Source organism: Microtus ochrogaster, chromosome 5 (genome assembly GCF_000317375.1).
Source record: "Microtus ochrogaster isolate Prairie Vole_2 chromosome 5, MicOch1.0, whole genome shotgun sequence".
NCBI classification, from domain to species: domain Eukaryota; kingdom Metazoa; phylum Chordata; class Mammalia; order Rodentia; family Cricetidae; genus Microtus; species Microtus ochrogaster.
In genome coordinates, this window is record NC_022012.1 from 51752700 (window position 1) to 51772073 (window position 19374).

Genomic DNA, 19374 nt, shown 5'->3' on the forward strand with positions numbered 1-19374 from the left:
GGTTGTGAGCCACCATGTGGTTGCTGGGAATTGAACTCAGGACCTTTGGAAGAGCAGGCAATGCTCTTAACCTCTGAGCCATCTCTCCAGCCCTCTTTGAAGCTTATTTGGTGATGCTTAGAAAATGGTTTTAGTTCTTTGAAAAAGGCTCTTGTATGTATATGCTATAAGAAAATAGTAGTAATTATGATTTGGAGCTAAAATCATGAGTAATTTGTTTCCTTTTTATCCATTTTCTCTGTTCTGCAACAAAATATAATGTTTGTAAGTGAAAAGAGAAAATAGCATGATTATTTTAGAAAAGAAAATTTTCTTGGTTTCAATAAAGTGAAGCTGTATTTCTCACAAATTGTGAATTTTTGCTTTCTCTTTAATTGAAGGGATGTGACAGATGATGAGTCCTTTGTTGATGAACTGAGAATCACCTTACGGTTTTTTGCATCTGTCTTAGTACGAAGAATTCACAAGGTATATTTGTTTATAATGAGAAATTTGGAACGTTATTATTTTGGCAGTCTTATTTTTTTCTCCTATAATATGTGTATTTATTCTTCATTTTTCATTTCTTAGATTAAAAGTTGATGAATCACTATTGGTCCCTTGATCAGTTTTGCTTCCTTTAATACTTGGTTTTGTTTTTTTTTTTTTTTCGAGACAGGGTTTCTCTGTGGTTTTGGAGTCTGTCCTGGAACTAGCTCTTGTAGACCAGGCTGGTCTCGAACTCACAGAGATCCGCCTGCCTCTGCCTCCCAAGTGAATACTTGGTTTTTTTGATTTGTGGAATTTAAAAATGAAAAGACAACTATAGAAAACAGTGTCATGTTTTACTTAAATGAATTTATGTAAATTGTGGTGATTATGATCTATCTTCTAAAATACTTTTGGATGATATTTTGTCTGTTTAGGTTTTGCATATATGTGCATATGTAGTTTCCTGGCTATAAACAGTATTTCTCTACTACTTTGTCAACTTAATAGGACTAAACATATAAACAACGTATACATTGTAAATATATAGCATCAACAAAATAAAGTTTAACCATGTTAAATATTTCTATATCCACTTGATTCAATGAGTTCACAAAAAATATAAAATGGCTAGCAAACAATTGGAACTGTGTTGTTGAGAGGTGTTTTTAACCTGTCAGACTGCAAAGATGAAAAAAGATTAATATCCACTAATTCTGATTTGGGGGAAATAGGCAGAGCATAGGGAAAATTCAACTTAGTGTGCCTTCCAATTGACATGCCACCATGGATGGAGGACATTCACAAGGCCCCATCCCTAGAAAAAGAGGTATACATAGTTAGGGGCTGCTGAGGTGGGGAGAACCAGTTTCTTCTTTTCCTCCTCCCGTTTTTTGTTTTTGTTTTTTTTTTGGCTTTGGTTTTGTTTTTGTTTTTCTCAGTGTCTAGACATCAATCCTAAGGGATCATCCCTAACCCATGCAAATAAGGGACAACACTAATTAGACTCCATAGGTTGTATATAGTTGTGTGTATGTGTACACAAACACACAAACACATACACACACTCAGAAATAAATACAGAAGAGGGTCATGAATGCAAGGGAGTAGTTGGGGACGACCAAGAGTTCGACGAGGGAGACAGGGATACAAGTATAATGTGTGTATGTATGTATGTATGAAATTAGCCACCAAAGGCCATGTATCAGATGATATCATTGATGTCAAATATCCGTGGAGATATAGAGACAGGGAGCAAAATGATTGCTGGCTAGATGAGCAGATGGGAGATTTTGGCAAACAGGTACACAGTCTCTTCAGATAACATGATTATGTTCGGAAAATGAGTGATGTATGCAGAACTATGAACAGGCTGTGAAAAGCCACTGAATTCTATGCTTTATTAAATGGATGAATTATGTGTGGGATATGTTAATAAAACTGATATAAAAAGAGTGCAGTGGTTAGTGTACATCTATAATCCCAGGACTACAGAGGCTGAGGCAGGAGGACTGCGAGGCTGAGGCCATCTTGGGCTATATAATAAGACCATGTTTCAAAACAAAGTAAAAAAAAGAAAGAGGGGAAAAAAAGAACATACATGCTTTTGCATGTGCATATAAATACTATACTCCAAGTGCAGGGTGCTGCTGTTTTAGAATCCACGAGGCTAGTTCAAGCCTAACACATCAGTTCTGCTAGCTAATGACTATTAACTAACTCATCTGAAGAACTTATTTAAATGATGTATCATCAACCGTCTGATCTTTCTACCTCTCTACTTTCCTCCCTCTGCAAGCGTGTTTGTGTGTGTGTGTGTGTGTGTGTGTGTGTACATGTGGAAACAAGAGGAATCTCCTGCCCCCCATCCCCCACCCCCACACTGGCCTTACAGGCACATGCAGTGCCAACTAGTTTCTGTGTGGGTATGAGAAATATGAATTCAGGTCCTCTGGTCATGTAGCAAAAATTGTACTTACTGAGCCTCCTTCTCAGCCCAATCATCTTTTTTTTTAATTAACAGTTTCCCACACTTAGTCTATTATGAAACAGTTGCCACAGAACTATTTTTCATAACAACATGATTAATATCTATTAACTTTGTTTTAATCATGAATATGTTCACCAAAATCTTCAGTCTGCTCATCTAGCCAGCAATCACCTTGCTCCCTGTCTTTATATCTGTGGACATATGATGTCAGTGGAATCATTTGATACATGGCTTTGATGGCTGATTTCATTTTCTGGGCATAATGTTTTCTAGATTCATTTATATTGTCATATTGTAACCTATATCTGCAGTTAAGTTTTTGATGGCTGAATATAACATAATTTATTCATCATTTTCAGTTGATGGATATTGGGTTATTTTCAACTTAAAATCATGAAAATTTATCTTAGTAGTTCTATTATCATTTGTCTTGAGTCTGTGTTTAAGAGTATAATTAATTACTTGGTGAGATAGTAGCTCTATGTTTCATATATTGGTTATCCAAAGTGGCTGCAGTATTTGCATTGCCCTGCCTGTGTGTAAACATGCTCCTTTCAGTTCCTTGTCAGAATTGGTTATCCTCACTCTCTTTTGTGATTTGTGCTTTCTTTTGAGGCAGGTTCTCCTTAGATATTCCAATTGGCCTTTGACTTGTAGGTTTTAGCCTCTCCCTGCTAGGATAACTGGCATGCCCATCACACCCTCTTTATCATTGTTTCTGCTTATCTGGCTGGGGTGGGTGAATGATGCTTTGTGACTGGTTTGCTTGTCCCTGGTGCCAAGGATGCTGCGTAGCCTTCCATTTGCTTATCTGCTGTTGCATCTCTTCTTTGAAGAAATGTCCACTCAAATCTTGTGCCTCCTAGTGTTTAAATGTTTACTTTAAATAGTTTAAAATATGTGTATTTTGTGATACAAATGATGCTTTGGTATGTCAGTACAGTTTGGAATAAGTAAGACAAGCTAGTTAACATGTCCACAATCTCAGATACAAAACTTTTTTTTCCTTTTCTTTTTTTGTGGTGAGAGCAGTTTTGAAATGTATACTTTCCTATTAATTATACCGCATTTTACTTTTCAGCTTTGTTCTACTATTGTAAAGTGTTCTTGCCATTTCAACTTAGTAATTATTTTTTAAGTTTTATTTTTGTTAACTTTTCTAGGTGGATATTCCATCTATTATAACCAAGAAACTTTTAAAAGCGGCAATGAAACATATAGAAGTGATTGTTAAAGCAAGACAGAAAGGTAATACAGTTCTATGGTAGTTTGAGTAATTTTGTTCATACGTTAGCTTTCACTTAAAAGTTTATGAGTACTGGGGCTGGAGAGATGGCTCAGAGGCTGGGAGCACTGGCTGCTTTTTCAGAGGTCCTGAGTTCAATTCCCAGCAACCACATGGTTTTTACAGCCATCCATAATGAGATTTGGTGCCCTCTTCTGGTGTACAGGCAGAACACTGTGTACTTAATAAATAAATAATAAATCTTAAAAAATAAATGTGAGTACTGACACCTTTTTAATGATTTTCATAGATACTTTAAGAATGGCATTACAAAATTCAATACTTTAAGAATGGCATTAAAAAATTCAGTTTTTCTTCAAATGATGGTCTGCTCTTATTGTTCATGTCTCTTTCCTGGTTCTGTGATTTCAGACTCTCCTAGTTCATCCTACATATCACCACCGTGTATTATGTATCATATGTGTTTCTCCATATCGCAGTTCTTCTGTTAATTCCCTGCTTCTCCTTTTAAAGCAACTCTGCTCTGGCACCAGTAGGCCTTTTGCTGATATAATTTACACAAGCTTGTATTAAGTTAATTTTTTCTGATTGAATGAGGGAAATCTTGGCTTTTTTTAAAAGTAATTTTATTTATTTATTTATTTATTTATTTATTTATTTATTTATTTATTATGTATACAATATTCTGTTTGTGTGTATGCTTGTAGGCCAGAAGAGGGCACCAGACCTCATTACAGATGGTTGTGAGCTACCATATGGTTGCTGGGAATTGAACTCAGGACCTTTGGAAGAACAGGCAATGCTTTTAACCTCTGAGCCATCTCTCCAGCCCTTTTTAAAGTAATTTTTAAAATTTTTTATTGCTTTATAAATAATACCGTTCGAAATTTTTGCTTCCTCCCCTCCTCCCATTTCCTTCCCGCTCCCCCACTGACTCTCCCACTCCCCCTCCAGTCCTAAGAGAAGTACCCTGCCCTGTGGGAAGTCCAAGGCCCTCCCCCCTCCATTCAGTATCTTGGCATTTTCTTGCTCTAAATTCTAGCTAAAAATGTTTCCTTTGTCTGTTCTGTGCTTGTTCTTGCTTCTGTGTGAGACTGGTATTCTCTCTATTTGGTACTCTTCCTCAGTGCTTTCTGAAATGCACTGTGTAGAGCAGAATGCCGTTCTGCATAGGAGACTGTGTAGAAACAGATACTGTGGTCATATTTTTTGGTATTGCTATTTGTATTTTCCTTCTAAAAATTCCCTGTAAGCAAAAGCACTGACTGAGTAATCCTGCAGTGGAGAAGCAGCTTTAAGTGTGACCTCATTTGAATATGAAGCCATTGTTTTTCATCCCTTGTAATCTCAATTAATAGAACTAGTTCACATTTTGCAAAATTGTATTGCAATTAGATTTGAGATTAAATTAAGTAAAACTGTTAGTTTAGCATTTAGCCTTTTTTCATCAGGTAAGAAGTTTAGCCTTGGGAGCTGAGTGTGGTAGTGAACACTTTTAGTTCTATCACCCAGAAAGTAGCGGCAGCAGTAGTCTGTGTGAGTTTGAGGCTAGTCTGGTCTTCATTGGCAGCCAAGGCTACATGGTGGGATACTGTCTCAAAACAACAACAAAAAAATTTAACTTTGGACTAGAGAAGTGGCTGAGTAATTAAGAGCACATGTCTTTTTTGTAGAGTTCTCAGTACCCATGTCAGGTGGCTTACCAACTGTAATCTAGTTCCAGGGACTCCAAGGTCCTCTTCTGGATTCTGCAGGCACCTACACTCATATGTACATAGTCACACACAAACACATATATATGCATATAATTAAAAAATAATAGCCAGGGGTGGTAGCACATGTTTTTAATCCCAGCACTTGGGAGTCAGAGGCAGGTGAATCTCTGTGAGTTCAAGGCCAACTTGGTCTACAAAGCCAGTTTCAGAACAGTCAGAACTCTTAACACAGAGAAACCCTGTCTCAAATGAAAACAAAAATTTTATATATATATATATTTTTTTTTTTTTTTTTTTAATTTTACTGGGAGAGATGGCTCAGTGGTTAAGAACATTGGCTGCTCTTCCAGAGAAATCAAGTTCAGTCCCAAGCACTCACATGGTGGCACTTGACCATCTGTAACTTCAGTCCCAGGGTACCTAGTGCCCTCTTCTGGCCTCTTTGGGCGCCAGGCACATAAGTAAAATAATTTTAACTTTAAAACCTTCTTAAAATGAACAAGTTGCATTTATATAAGCTACTAATTTATTTATTTGTTTGGTTTATTTTGAGGCAAGGTTTCCTATAGCTCAGGCTGTAACCAAGGCTGTTGACTTGTGATTCTCTTGCTTTACTTCCCATGCACTGTGGATACACCATGCCTGACTAAAAAAATACATCAAAACCTTTGTCTTGATACTGGCAAGAATATACAAGAGGCAGCATCTTTGTAGCAGTTTTGTAAAGACCACTTTACTTATTGTCAGAGGAAAAGTAGGAAAAATACTAATAGGCTTGACTTTTCCATAGTGTCACAGAGTTGAATCACACAGCTTTTTGGGGCTGATTTCATTAGCAATAGGTAGTTAAAGCTCCTTTGTTCTTTCAAAGGTGGGATAACTCTTTTTTTGTTGTTGTTATTCAGTTACACCTTTTGTATCTTGTGATCTGGCTAACAATGCAAAACTTCCCGAAGAAGCCATTTTCTCCCATATTCTCAGTGACTGTCTTGGTGATATTGATATAAGAGCAACAAAGAATTTTGAATTTGGTAATTTTTCTTGTCATAGAAAATGAATAAGATAGTTGATAATTAAATGCTCATGCATACTAGAACACATTGTTTATACTTTTCTCCCACTTAAGTCATTTGCTAGTATTAAATTCTTATTTGCTCAGGGAAATAGACTCAGAAAATGAACTTATTGCAAAGTACGTGTTTTAGTTAGTGCTCTGTTGCTGTGAAGAGACACCAGGATGCAATTCTTATAAAGGAAAGCATTTAATTGGGGCCGGCTTACAGTTCCATTGTTGTCAAGGCAAGAAGCGTAGTGGCAGAAAAGAGAAACACTGGGCCTGCCTTTAGCTTCTGGAATGCCAAGGCCCACCCTTACTTCCTCCAACAGGGCCACACCTACTCCAAACAAGGCCACAGGTCCTAACCCCTATCAAGTAGCCATTCCCTAATAACCAAGCATTCAAAACTATGAGCCTATTGGAGGCATTCTTGTTCCAAACACCTCAGTAAGTAATTTCATAGCAAAGGAGAGATCTTCCCTTTATGTCCTATTTCTGAAAAAATTCCCCTTTCTACCCAGAGAGCATGTGATAGGAGAAGAATGAGGTTAGATGTTCTGTATGGTAATTGAAATGAAGTAATTTAATATATCCTAACTCATTCAATAGTTTTTATTGTTATTTGCAGTAAAAAACTCGGAGTATTTGCAACAAGCTGCATTAGAAGAATATGGTCCAGAGCTTCATGTGGCTTTGAGAAGTCGAAGAGATGAATTACAGTATTTAAGGAAACTTACTGAATTACTTTTTCCTTATATTTTGCCTCCTAAAGCAACAGATTGCAGGTATAAATGTACTAGAAAATACCATAGTAGTATTTGTATACGTATAGCAATGTATATAGTAAGTATATACATATAACATGTTATATGTATATTACTATGTTTTATTATAAGACTTATGATATGAATAGTTTTTCACTTGAGAATAAGTTGTCAGATTTTAAAATGCCAATTTAGGTGCTGAGTATTTAAAGTATATTGTGTGGCCTTAGAATTTGTTATTAAAAACTGATTTTAGAAATCAAAGATAAGTATGAGTAAAATTAATTTTATTTGAAATCCTCCTTTATTTTCTTGGTGTTCCTTTTGAAAGATGTGCACACAGGCTGGAGAGATGGCTCAGCGGTTAAGAGCATTCCTGCTCTTTCCAAGGTCCTTGAGTTCAATTCCCAGCAGCCACACGGTGGCTCACAACCATCTGTAATGAGGTCTGGTGCCCTCTTCTGGCCTGCAGGAATACACACAAACAGAATATTGTATACATAATAAATAAATAAATAAATTAAAAAAATAAATAAAAGATGTACACACTATGATTTTTACAGTCAGAAGCACTTTGAGCAGATTCTACAGCTAAGTTTGGGTTTTAACTGTCCAACTGGAAAGAATAACTAGGTGCTCTCTCCTCCGTTCTCTCTTCTTCTGGTAAAAGTATACTTATATTTTCCCATAAATTACCTCATTTCCCTTACCCTAATTTTTTTTTTTTGAAACAGGGGTTCTCTGTATAGCCATGGCTGTCCTGGAACTCGTTCTGTATACCAGACTGGCCTTGAACTCACAGAGATCACCTGCCTTTTCCTCCCAAGTGCTTTCCGATAGTTCTTAGAGGGAAAAATTGTGACTTATTCTTTCGTTCCTTCCTTTCCTTTTATTCTACTCTACCCCTTTTGTGTCTCTTTCAATTTATTGATACAGAACCACACTATGTAGTGTTCCCTACCTGCTTTGCCTCCCAGTGTTAGGGTTGTAGGTATGTGCCACCATGCGCAGCTCTGTGATATTCTTTTTTTTGTGATATTCTTGAAAATAATTATTTATTAAATGATGTGTAGTTACACTTTGGTAGAATATTGTAATATTTTGACTAAGCTGTCTTTAGCTGAATGCACCCTGTAATCTCAGCACTGTAGGTGCCTGAAGCAGGAGTACAAACTTGAAAATCCATCCTGGGCATCATGGAACATCCAAGCTCCTCCATCTTAAAGAAATTTGTAGTCTAATTTGTATTACTAATTAAAATATTCTCAGTCCTAGGGAATGTACTATTGAACATACTGCTCATAAACAATTTTTTGGTGTGTTTGTTAGAGATTAAAACCAGAACCTTGTATATGTTAGTCAGTCTCAACTACATCTCTAGCCTGCAAACATGAATTTATAAATATGCTAAAGATTGTAGAAGGAACAGTGTTCTGATGTCTCCTTAGTCTTTCTTTCTTTTAGACATTAGTCACTTTTAGCAAGCTAAGAACATAAGCGCAAGTTTGTGATTCTGCACCATAAGTGTCACCTGTCACTTGCTGAAAATGCAGAATCTGATGGATGACCTGTCCTTGTCCTACTGAATTTTAATCTGATGGTTTTGGTTGGTTGGATGGGTGGGTAGGGGGGGAACCTTAGGAATCCTGTAAGAGAAGCTCCCTTCCACTGAACTACATTCTCAGCCCCGTAATTTTGAGACAGGGTTTTATGCTGTAGCCCTGCAACTAGCCTGGAAGTCACTATGTAGACCACGCTACTTTGAACTAAGAGATCTAATTGCCTCTGCGTCTCCAGTGCTGGGATGAAAGCCATGGCCCACTGTGTCCAGCCCCATAATTTTACTTTAATAGGATCTTTAGTTAGTTCAGAGGTGTTTGAAAGATGAGGAACTAATGACAATCACTAAATACAGAATTATTATTTTTATTTCCAGATCCCTGACATTACTTATAAGAGAGATTCTATCTGGTTCTGTGTTTCTTCCTTCTTTGGATTTCCTAGCCGATCCAGTAAGATGAAAAATTTTATTTTAATTATAAAATATACTTGAGTTACTTTTTTAAAAACTATTTTATGTGTATAGTACAGTGTTATGAAACATGTGCTTATCTGAGCATCCATCATCATCACCTTCCAAAACTTTGGTCTTAATACCAAAACCCTATAAATTCAACACCCACAAACAATAATTCCTTATTCCCACTTGAGTCTTTGGTAATTACATACCATGTTTTATAATTCCTTTCTTTTTCAGTTCTCAATAATAATCTATTAAATGTCTGTGTCACATTTTACTCATTTATTTATCCATTGATGAATGAATATTTCGACAATTCTGACTTTGGCTCAGTTGGATTTTTGAAGGAACAGGTTTAATTTAAATGGCGAAGAGAACTGCCCTTTGCTCATGCTTTGGGAGTTAAGAACCTCTGATTGTAGTTCTTTGGAGTCCCTCTACAATACATATGTGCAGAACTTTAGTCTGTCACTTGTGCTGTTTATTTTTGTAGTGACCTTGATAATGTGAAAGTTTTGAGAATTCTTGGCAGAGCATGACAGTGGAATTATTTTGACTTGTGTTTTTTGCTTTTCCTTAGGATACTGTCAATCATTTGCTTATCATCTTCATAGATGACAGTCCTGTGAGTATTGAAGTATTACAACACTTGTAAGTGCATTAAATTTTGACTGTGTGTACCAACTCAAGTGTGAATTTTACTGAGCTGATAATTCTGTTTCTTCAAAGCCTGAAAAAGCGACTGAACCAGCTTCTGCTTTGGTTCCATTCTTGCAGAAATTTGCAGAACCTAGAAATAAAAAACCATCTGTGAGTATTTTCAGCACTAACGTTTTTAAGATAACAGTTTTAAAATACATTTGTGTATCTTTAACTTACTCTTCTTCTCATATTGTGACAAGGTGCTGAAGTTAGAATTGAAGCAAATCAGGGAACAACAAGATCTTTTATTTCGATTTATGAACTTTCTGAAACAGGAGGGAGCTGTACACGTCCTGCAGTTTTGTCTGACTGTTGGTGAGGCTTCATTTGCATCTCACTTGTATCTTTTTTATACTTGTTAATGCTTTGGTTATTTACAGCAGATCTGATGTCCCCATGCAAAATTTTGTCTGCTAGATATTCTAAGAGTGACTGAGTTTCTCTCAGGTGGGGCATGATCTTATCTTTGGCTGCAGTCAAATCCTAGTAGCAGAAGAGAATTATTAAAATCTAACATAGCAATACTGTGTGAAATATCTCACTAACAGTCCAAACCAGTACCACTTTGTCTCCATTTTGTTCAGAATATCAAACTGTAATATCACAAGTCATTGGATTTGTGAGAAACTCTATGAGCTGTCATAGATGGATTTTTCTTGGGGCTGCCAACTCACAAGAAATGACACAGAGACTTATTATTAATTATGAAAGCTCAGTCTATAGTTGAGGCTCATCCCACTACCTCTCATAATTTAAATTAGCCCATTTATATTAATCTACGTTTGCCTCATGGCTTTTTAACTTTTCTTCGAAGCATCTTTCTTCCTTTTCTGTTTCTTCTCCATGTCCTATGACATCTCTCCTGCGCCTCAATTTATCTCCTTTTCTTCTCTCTCTGCCTGGAAGTCCCACCTAATCTCTTCCTGCCTGGCTCTTGGTCATTCAGCTCTTTATTAAACCAATCAGAAGATGCCTTGGCAAAGACACATCTTCACAGTGTACCAAAAGATTATTCACCAACATTTCCCCCTTTTTGTTTAAATAAAAAGAAAGGTATTAATTCTAACACAATAAATTATATACAATAAGAACAATTACCAGGTATTGTCTAAATAAAAAGGGAAGAGTAAAACTTATTGCAATAGGAACAATTATCAGGTAACAATTATATTTACAATGTCCAGTCTATTTGCATTTGGCAAATTCAGAGAAAATACTCCATTATTTATCTTATCTTGGGGAATCCAAAGTTTTGTACCTAATTCATTTTCTATCCTAACTTGTATTTCTAACCCAAAACTATCTTTTTAGACCTCAAAACATTTTTTTTTGGTACAGTTTAAGCTTTTATGCCTTTCTGTAGCACCATTAATAAAAACTCAGAGATAGATATTAGGGTTCAACCTGAAGGTCAGAAAAGCAAAACAGCCAGCCACTGGCTCTTAACTCTACCTCAGTCTGAAATGGCGACCCCGCCTCCAGGAATCCTCAGAATGAGACTGTGTGTGAGAGCTGTCTCTTCCTGTTTTGTAATTTTCTCTAGTGCTGGGATTAAAGGTGTGCACCACTCAGTTTCTGTGGCAAACTATTGTGGCTACTGGGTTTAGAGGTATGTGTCACCATTGCCTGGTTTGTAAGGCTGACTAGGGTGGCTGTTTTACTCTCTAATCTTCAGGCAAGCTTTATTTATTAAAATACAAACGAAATATCATTACAACTCTCAACCTTATACACTTTACAATTTTTTGTGAGTTTCCTTCTTTTAATTTGTTAATAAGGAAAACTGTAACTGTCTAGTTTTCAATCTATCAGAGACCTGAGAAGGATTGAGTAAACAGGAAGTACAGAGCCAAACAACTTCCAAAACTATAGAAATGGCAGAAACAGCTGTCTGTTTGATTGTTACCTGTCTTATCCTAAATAGCTTTCAAGGACTAGAACTTTACATTACATTTTTAAATGAGCTGCATAGGCACAATAGCTTAAACATATATACAGTATACAAAAATAACCTTAAATTTGTATCAGTTTATAAAAATCTGTATCAATGTAAAATATTTGAGTCTAGTAGTTGTTCAAAAATAGACTCAACAATCTACTCTTTTACCCCATCATTCTATACTATATCCCCCTTTTTCCCTTCAGAAAAAGATCCATGGATCTAATCTTTGTTTAGCTTTCTCCCTGACCATGAGCAGTAACAATTTGTAACCAACCTCCCTACAAGATGACAAGCATCCATAACCCGTGGAACAACTAAAAACCTCCCATCCTACCTCTTGGGAATATGGGTGTTGTGTTCTCTAGATTGCTTCCTGTTGTCTGTGAACAACAGTATCCTTTAGGGAACCTGAGGAACTTGAGATAATGGTTAGGTCCTGGGAAAACTGGCCGTTACATTTGTTGACTAGTCTCAGTGAATGGAAAAGTGCAAGGCTTATCTACAGTCCTGGCTGGAATAGTCTGTGAGGCTGAACCATCTCACTCAGCAGCCTTGAAGCTGTTCTGGATGTAGAATTTTGAGGAAACTGCAACAGAGGCTTTCTGAGAGGTTGGATCACTGGGACCACCCATTTTCATTGGTTCCCTTGTTCCGAAAATACACAAACTTTCAAAGGTAACATACAAATCTACATTAACACAAGTATGGACTGTGTGTTGTACACAAGTCATCCAAAGATGATTTTTTGTTTTATGTTCCTCATGTCTAGCCGAAATCCTCAGGAGGTCTCCCGTTTGTTGATCATGATTAACTTTGAAAGAATCCATAGCTTTTCATTTCCTGTGGAAACAAAAGTGCAACCTCTCCCCAAACGGAACACATTGTCTGACTTCCATTTTGAAGCCAAGATATCCCTAAAGTATCTAGGCTGGCTTAATTTAGTAGTTCTTTCCATGAGCCAGTGTCTCTCAGGAGCTGTTGTTCGCTGTTCATTAGCATTCAGAAAATTCAAAGTAAATAAAGCCCCCTACCCGATCCAGATGTCCTTTGTAGTTCTCATCTTTAAGTGGCTTTTAAAAAAAAAAATATATTACTTCACTTTCTCTTTAAATACTATTATTTTTAAACTTTTTTTTTCTATGACTGTCTATACCTATTTTCTTTCTTCACTAAGCACATTTTAAAACGTACTATACCCTTTTAAAAGTTTTCTGTGTCTGGATCTGGCTACTAAGCACTTGCAGTGTTTTCTGACCATGTGAGACAAATCTTAAACTGCCATGTCAGACACTGCACAGCTCAACGTAGTGCCGGTGCTGGTGGATAGTGCTGGCAGCTGGCTCCAGTCTGTAGGCAGCAGCTGGTAGCCACACTGGTTCCGAGCACTAGCCTGCCTGAGAGCCTGCAGGAGTCAGAAGCTACATCTGGCCCCTGGTCCAGAATTTTTAAAAAGCTTTTTTAGGCCCTATGTTTGGATATTTGAGCCCCCATGTTGGGCACCATATGTAGATGGAGTTTTCTTTGGACCGCCAGGTTACAAATAACAATTTTGAAAGCTCAGCCTATAGCTTCGGCTTGTCTTATAGCTCTTATAACTTAGATTATTCCATTTATATTAATCTATGTTTTGCATTGTTTCTTTTTATGTCTCTTCCATCTTGCACCTTCTGTTTCTTCTCTGTGTTTTGTGGTATCTTTCCCATGCCTTGATTTATAATCTCCTTTTCTTCTCTCTGCCTGGAAGCTCTGTCTAACCTCTTCCTGAATAGTAGCTATTGGCCCTTCAGCTCTTTATTAAACCAATCAGAAGGCACCTTGGCAAGGACACATCTTCACAGTGTACAAAAAGATTATTCCACAAAAAAAAGCTGTATTTTCATTATTATGTAGTGAGTCACAGGATTTTAAAATAGTGAAAGACCTTTGGTATAAGAAACTAATCCAATTTGTTATTTATGGAAAAATTTACAAATATACTATTTTGTTGTTGCAAATTTATATTGATATTAATACATTTATATATTTTCTATTAAGATAAAAATCTTGTTGACTTTGTCTTTCATCTGAGTTTTCTACTCTCAAGTGTTTTTTAAAAGCTTAAAATAATTAATTCGATTGTATTTGTTGCTTTTAGTTAGAATAAGAATATGAAGTTTTCATGATAGTGTTTATATTAAAGTAATTTTTTCCATAATCTTTCTTTGATTTGTTAGAGGAATTTAATGATAGAATTTTGCGACCAGAGTTATCAAATGATGAAATGCTCTCTCTACATGAGGAATTGCAGAAGATTTATAAAACATACTGCTTGGATGAAAGTATCGACAAGATCAGATTTGATCCCTTCATTGTAGAAGAGATTCAGAGAAGTAAGTCAGAGATGACAGAGAATGGATATTCTACATCCTTCTAGTTTCCAAGTTTTCTTCATATGTTTTTTTTTCTATTTTAAAAAATATTTAGACATAACTTATTTATGGGGAGGTTCTCTTATTATGTAGCCCTGGCTATCCTGGAATTCACTTTACAGACCAAGCTGGCCTCAAACTCAGTGATTTGTCTGCCTCTGCTTCTCTGGTGCTGGGATTAAAAGCCTGGGTCACCACACCTGGTACCTTATTACTTTCAAGTATATGCACACGCACACCCATACATGAGCATAGGTGCGCTTGGAAGGCAGAGGTTTCAGTTCCCTCTTGCGCTAGAGTTACAGGTGTTTGTGAGCTGCTCAACAAGGTTCTGGGAACTGAACTACAGTCCTTTGCAAGAGCAATATGCACTCTGATTGCTTTCTGTATTCTTTACTTATTCTAACAGCTGTGGAAGCTACTTGGGCAGCTAAGTTGCCATTTTCTTCAAATACTTAGAGATCTTTTGTTAATTTTCTTAGTTTAAAGAATTTTTTTTACATACTTATTTTACTAGCAAGATGAAAGATTTGAGGAAGAGGAGTGTTCACTATTTGCATAACTGAGGCAGGCATAGATGTGCATATCTGTAATCCTAGCACTTGGAGAAGGAGGCAGGAAGACCACAGTTTCAAGGACAACCTGTACAAGTTCCAGTACAGTCTGGCTGCCAGTAAGATCCTGTAAAAAAAAAAAATCCATAAAACAAAAGACTCATGTAACTAATGTTTGTCAGAACTAGAGGTAGGTTATTCTCAGTTCTCATTCTAGTAAGATTTCTTGTGGTGGTGTTTCTATAAAACATAATTTGTATGTTTGTTTCACATAATGAATTTTAAACGACTATGTTTTATTTCTGTTACTCAGAAATAATTTGCACAATCGATTCTTTTTAAACAGTTGCTGAAGGCCCATACATAGATGTTGTGAAACTGCAAACCATGAGATGTCTTTTTGAAGCATATGAACATGTTCTTTCCCTCTTGGAGAACGTGTTTACCCCTATGTTCTGCCACAGTGATGAGGTAAGTTAGGCTTTCAACACAGGACTTTATATACTTCTTAGTGGCTCTGATAGCTTTAGGTTAAGTGATTTAAGCAGCAAAATAAGTAAAAAAAAAAAAACAAAAAAAAAACAAGATGAAGTAAGATAAAGTAGTATATTTCAATATCAAATACTGGTTTAGTTAATCCTAATTTGTATTTATTGTTTTGAAGTATTTCAGGCAACTTTTAAGAGGTGCAGAATCGCCAACACGTAATTCCAAATTCAACAGGTAGGCATATTTAACTGTGGTGTGTACTGGTTTTGACTTGCTGTCGCTGATCATTCTGTGATAGCATTATAGTCTTTATCAACTGTTTGTCTGAATGAAATCCACCTGCTAGAGATATGTAAGTCCAAGGTTTCAGCTTCAGTGGTGGAAGTTTTCTTTGGCTTTTATGAGCACCCGTTATCTTTAGCACACCTCTTTCTAGTTTTAAAATATAAAAAAGAAATGCAGGACGGAAGTACAGATACTAATACAGCCATTTAAAGTATGTTCTTCCAGCAGAGGCAGAAGGGCTGCCGTGAGTTCTGTCACACACACACACACACACACACACGACACGGACATTCGCACGCATACACTATCTATCACTAATAAATCTACAGTCAGCCTTTTAGTGATAATACTATCTCAGCTCCCTGCTGGCACAGAGTAAGTATGTGCTTCTAAAGTTGGTTTTCTAGACAACAGACTATGGCCATGTCAGTGCTTTTCTTAACATGATAGCAATATTGGATTTAAGTTTAATTATTTCCAATAAACATTGTTAATTAATTTTTTAATACTAAAAAAGTAAAATATGTTTTTTATATTTATCTGAGTTTAATGTTGACTGTCACACTTAAGAGGACTCTGCTTCTCTGATACTCCAGGATTCATTTATCTAAATAGAATCCTTAGAAGAGTTTGCTAACATTCTTTAGCTAAAAATTTAGAGTAGCCTTGATTCTTTGCTGTTAAATGACTTAGAGGATATAATATAGTCTCCTTTTTTTTTTTTGGTTTGTTTCTTGTAGTTTAAAAGTGAAATTTTAGTACATATAGCTAATTCTGACCTACTTTATTGTATGTTCAAAGCATAACTCTTAAGGAATGTTTTGCTTACTTTATAACTTCAAGTATTCTTTAAAAAGTTGTGGATTTTTGTTTATTTGTTTGGGATCGAATCCAGGGCATCATACTAGACAACAATATTACTACTGAGATCCTTAGCCCCCATACATTTTGTTGTTTGTATGAGACAAGAACTCACTGTGTACTCTAGGTTAGCCTCAGACTTGAACAGTGCTAGGATTATAGGCATAGGCATGAGACACCATCCCTGGAAAAACATTCATTTTTACTTCAAGCCAAAAATACGTGAAGAAGCACATATGAGTACATCTAACACGGACACAATTCTGGATTGGAAAACCTGAGCTGCTGTTTGTTAGCTTAGTCTTTACATATTTTCTGCTGTATCAAATGGACACCTAAGGAGAAGAAAATGCTGAATTATTTGCTGACATACTGTTTTCAAGAACGCTAGTAATCTAGATTGTATATACCCAGCCATGTACTTTCTTCCCTGTATGGTGTGATTTATAGGATTTCTTCCTCTTGCAAAGGTGAAGGCTATCCACTTGTATGACTTTTAAGCTTTTTAAATTTGATGTTATATTCTAAAGTGAAACCTATTTAATATCTGGGCTTTCTCTCTCTCCTCCTCATATAATCTCACATATCTGATATTGCAGAGGTAGCCTAAGTTTGGATGATTTCCGGTAAGTCTTGAGCATGTGATTTTTTTTTCCAGTATAAATTGTCTATTTTAATCTAGAAAGTTCACCCCCAAGAAACCTAGGTGCAACTAAAAAGGAAAAATAAGAATCACTGTGCTGCCCCTGCTCTTATATAAATTATTTAGGATAAGTTTTTAAAGTGGATCTCTACTTTGATTCTAGAAATATTTTCAAAATAACATATAATTATGAAATAAAATATCCTAATACTATTAAGATAGTTTTATTTTTTATTTACTAGTATTTTATTTTTCAAAGTTGTTGACTCCTTTTGGGGGTAAGGAGGGTTACTCATTCTACGGAACAATTTTTATAATTATTTGTGTTTAAAGAATTGTGGGTTTTATTTTTTATTTTCTGGCCCCAAGTATATAATGACGTTTCTGTGAGTATAGGCATAGTCACAAATGAGACTTAAAAATATGTCATAGTTCAAAACCTGCTTTGTTTTTAATCTCTAAATCCTGGAGCAGCCTGTTTAGGCTCTAGAAATTTTGTAATTTTAATATTTTAATAAAACCTGGTATGTTTGAAATTTGATCAGTATTGTTTTATATCTCTAATTGTTGAATTATTTCAGTAGATACGTTTTGCCTATAGGAATAATAGCTTCCATTGAGCTAAGTAGTCTAAACAAGTGGTCAGATTTTACACTGGTCTCTGGTGGTAGTCTGCAAGTTTTAGGTTGGATAAAGTTGGAGTTTAGTTTACCGAGACCTAGAACATCTGGCCCCAGTAGATCATTTCCTGATGCTTTTAGACTTTCTCTCCTTTTTTCTTTCTAGCAATTTCTGCTTTTAGAAATTCACTTTTGAAAAAAATTGTAGAACTAGTATTTAATGTTTATGGCAGAGCGGACTGCTTTCTTGGAGCTATGCCTGCTTTTATTCTTCCATCATTGCTAACCTTTCTCTCTGGCATCTTTCTTTTGTTTGTATTACTTTGAAGTTAACTACATTTGTTTTACACCTGATTCCTTTTGGAATATGAGATTATAAAACTGAATTTACTTGAGCATCTGTCATAGAGGTGAATTATTTTTCATCAAGTTTTGTTTAAAAAAATATAATGGGAAGATCATAGTTTTATATTTTTATGTTGCATTCTTATTTTAGTGATTCAGTTCTTCTAAATCAGTGGTTCTCAACCTTCCTTATGTTGTGATCCTTTAATACAGTTCTCATGTGGTGACCCCCATCCATAAAAATATTTTGTTGCGCCGGGCGATGGTGGCGCACGCCTTTAATCCCAACACTCGGGAGGCAGAGGCAGGCGGATCTCTGTGAGTTCGAGACCAGCCTGGTCTACAGAGCTAGTTCCAGGACAGGCTCCAAAACCACAGAGAAACCCTGTCTCGAAAAACCAAAAAAAAAAAAAAAATTTTTGTTGCTACTTCATAACTGTAATTTTGATACTGCTATGAATCATAATGTAAACCTCTGATATGCAATCCCAAAGGGGTCACGACCCAAAGTTGAGAATCACTATTCTGAATGGATGTACAGTTTTTAAAAAATTGTTTGACAGATCCATACATGTGTATGTTTTGACAAAATTCTTGTGGCAATGAGAACTATATACCAGTAGGGGGCTGTCATTCTCTCAAAACTTTTAGTTCAGTTAATGTTTTGAAGTTAGCATTAGCTACATTTCAAATGTTTGTTAGTAAATTTTGTCCCATTTGTTCATACAAAGAGTTAATATGTTCTGACAATTTTGGTTCCTGGATGCTGAAACTTATTCTGAGTCTGAAAACTCCAAACATTCTTAATTTTCCTTTAATTTGCTATTTCAAAGCTAGTTTGCTTTTTTTTTGCTATTGTGTATAGTACAGTAGATGCCAATAATTTACTATGTACCTGATACATTTTTGTTTAATATTTAGAAGCACACAAAAAAGAGGAGAATCATTTGGAATCAGCAGAATAGGTAGCAAAATTAAAGGAGTATTCAAGAGTACTACAATGGAGGGAGCTATGCTGCCCAATTATGGTCTGACTGAAGGTGAAGATGACTTTGTAAGTGGAAATTCTTCATTTAAAAAAATTCAATTTGATATTTCTACAATTTTGTGCTTCAATATAGCATTGAGTGTGAGATATGGTAACTTATTTTCCCTATTCTTTATTTTCTTCCTTTAAACTTTCTTTATATATTAATGTTTATTCTTTCATTAGTTTTGTAGTTTCATTGTACTTATCCCATTAAAATTCTTTTCTTAGACCCGAG

The 19374-nt window shown here is 35.8% G+C and overlaps 1 protein-coding gene across 4 annotated transcripts in view; it reads left to right on the top strand.

Moving 5' to 3' along the window:
- The window catches only part of Snx14 (sorting nexin 14), a 60698-nt gene that overhangs the window by 20474 nt on the left and 20850 nt on the right, over positions 1 to 19374 (top strand). For 2 of the 4 annotated variants that reach the window (XM_005347530.2, XM_026779214.1), the window contains exons 6-17: positions 381 to 468; positions 3622 to 3706; positions 7105 to 7261; positions 9177 to 9252; positions 9841 to 9885; positions 9990 to 10070; positions 10163 to 10277; positions 14118 to 14273; positions 15213 to 15337; positions 15531 to 15589; positions 17101 to 17127; positions 19031 to 19163. In XM_005347530.2, coding sequence (XP_005347587.1) covers positions 381 to 468; positions 3622 to 3706; positions 7105 to 7261; positions 9177 to 9252; positions 9841 to 9885; positions 9990 to 10070; positions 10163 to 10277; positions 14118 to 14273; positions 15213 to 15337; positions 15531 to 15589; positions 17101 to 17127; positions 19031 to 19163 — 1147 coding nt within the window. The remainder of the gene's footprint in view (positions 1 to 380; positions 469 to 3621; positions 3707 to 7104; positions 7262 to 9176; positions 9253 to 9840; positions 9886 to 9989; positions 10071 to 10162; positions 10278 to 14117; positions 14274 to 15212; positions 15338 to 15530; positions 15590 to 17100; positions 17128 to 19030; positions 19164 to 19374) is intronic. The other 2 variants (XM_026779215.1, XM_005347531.2) reach the window with 1 other exon arrangement.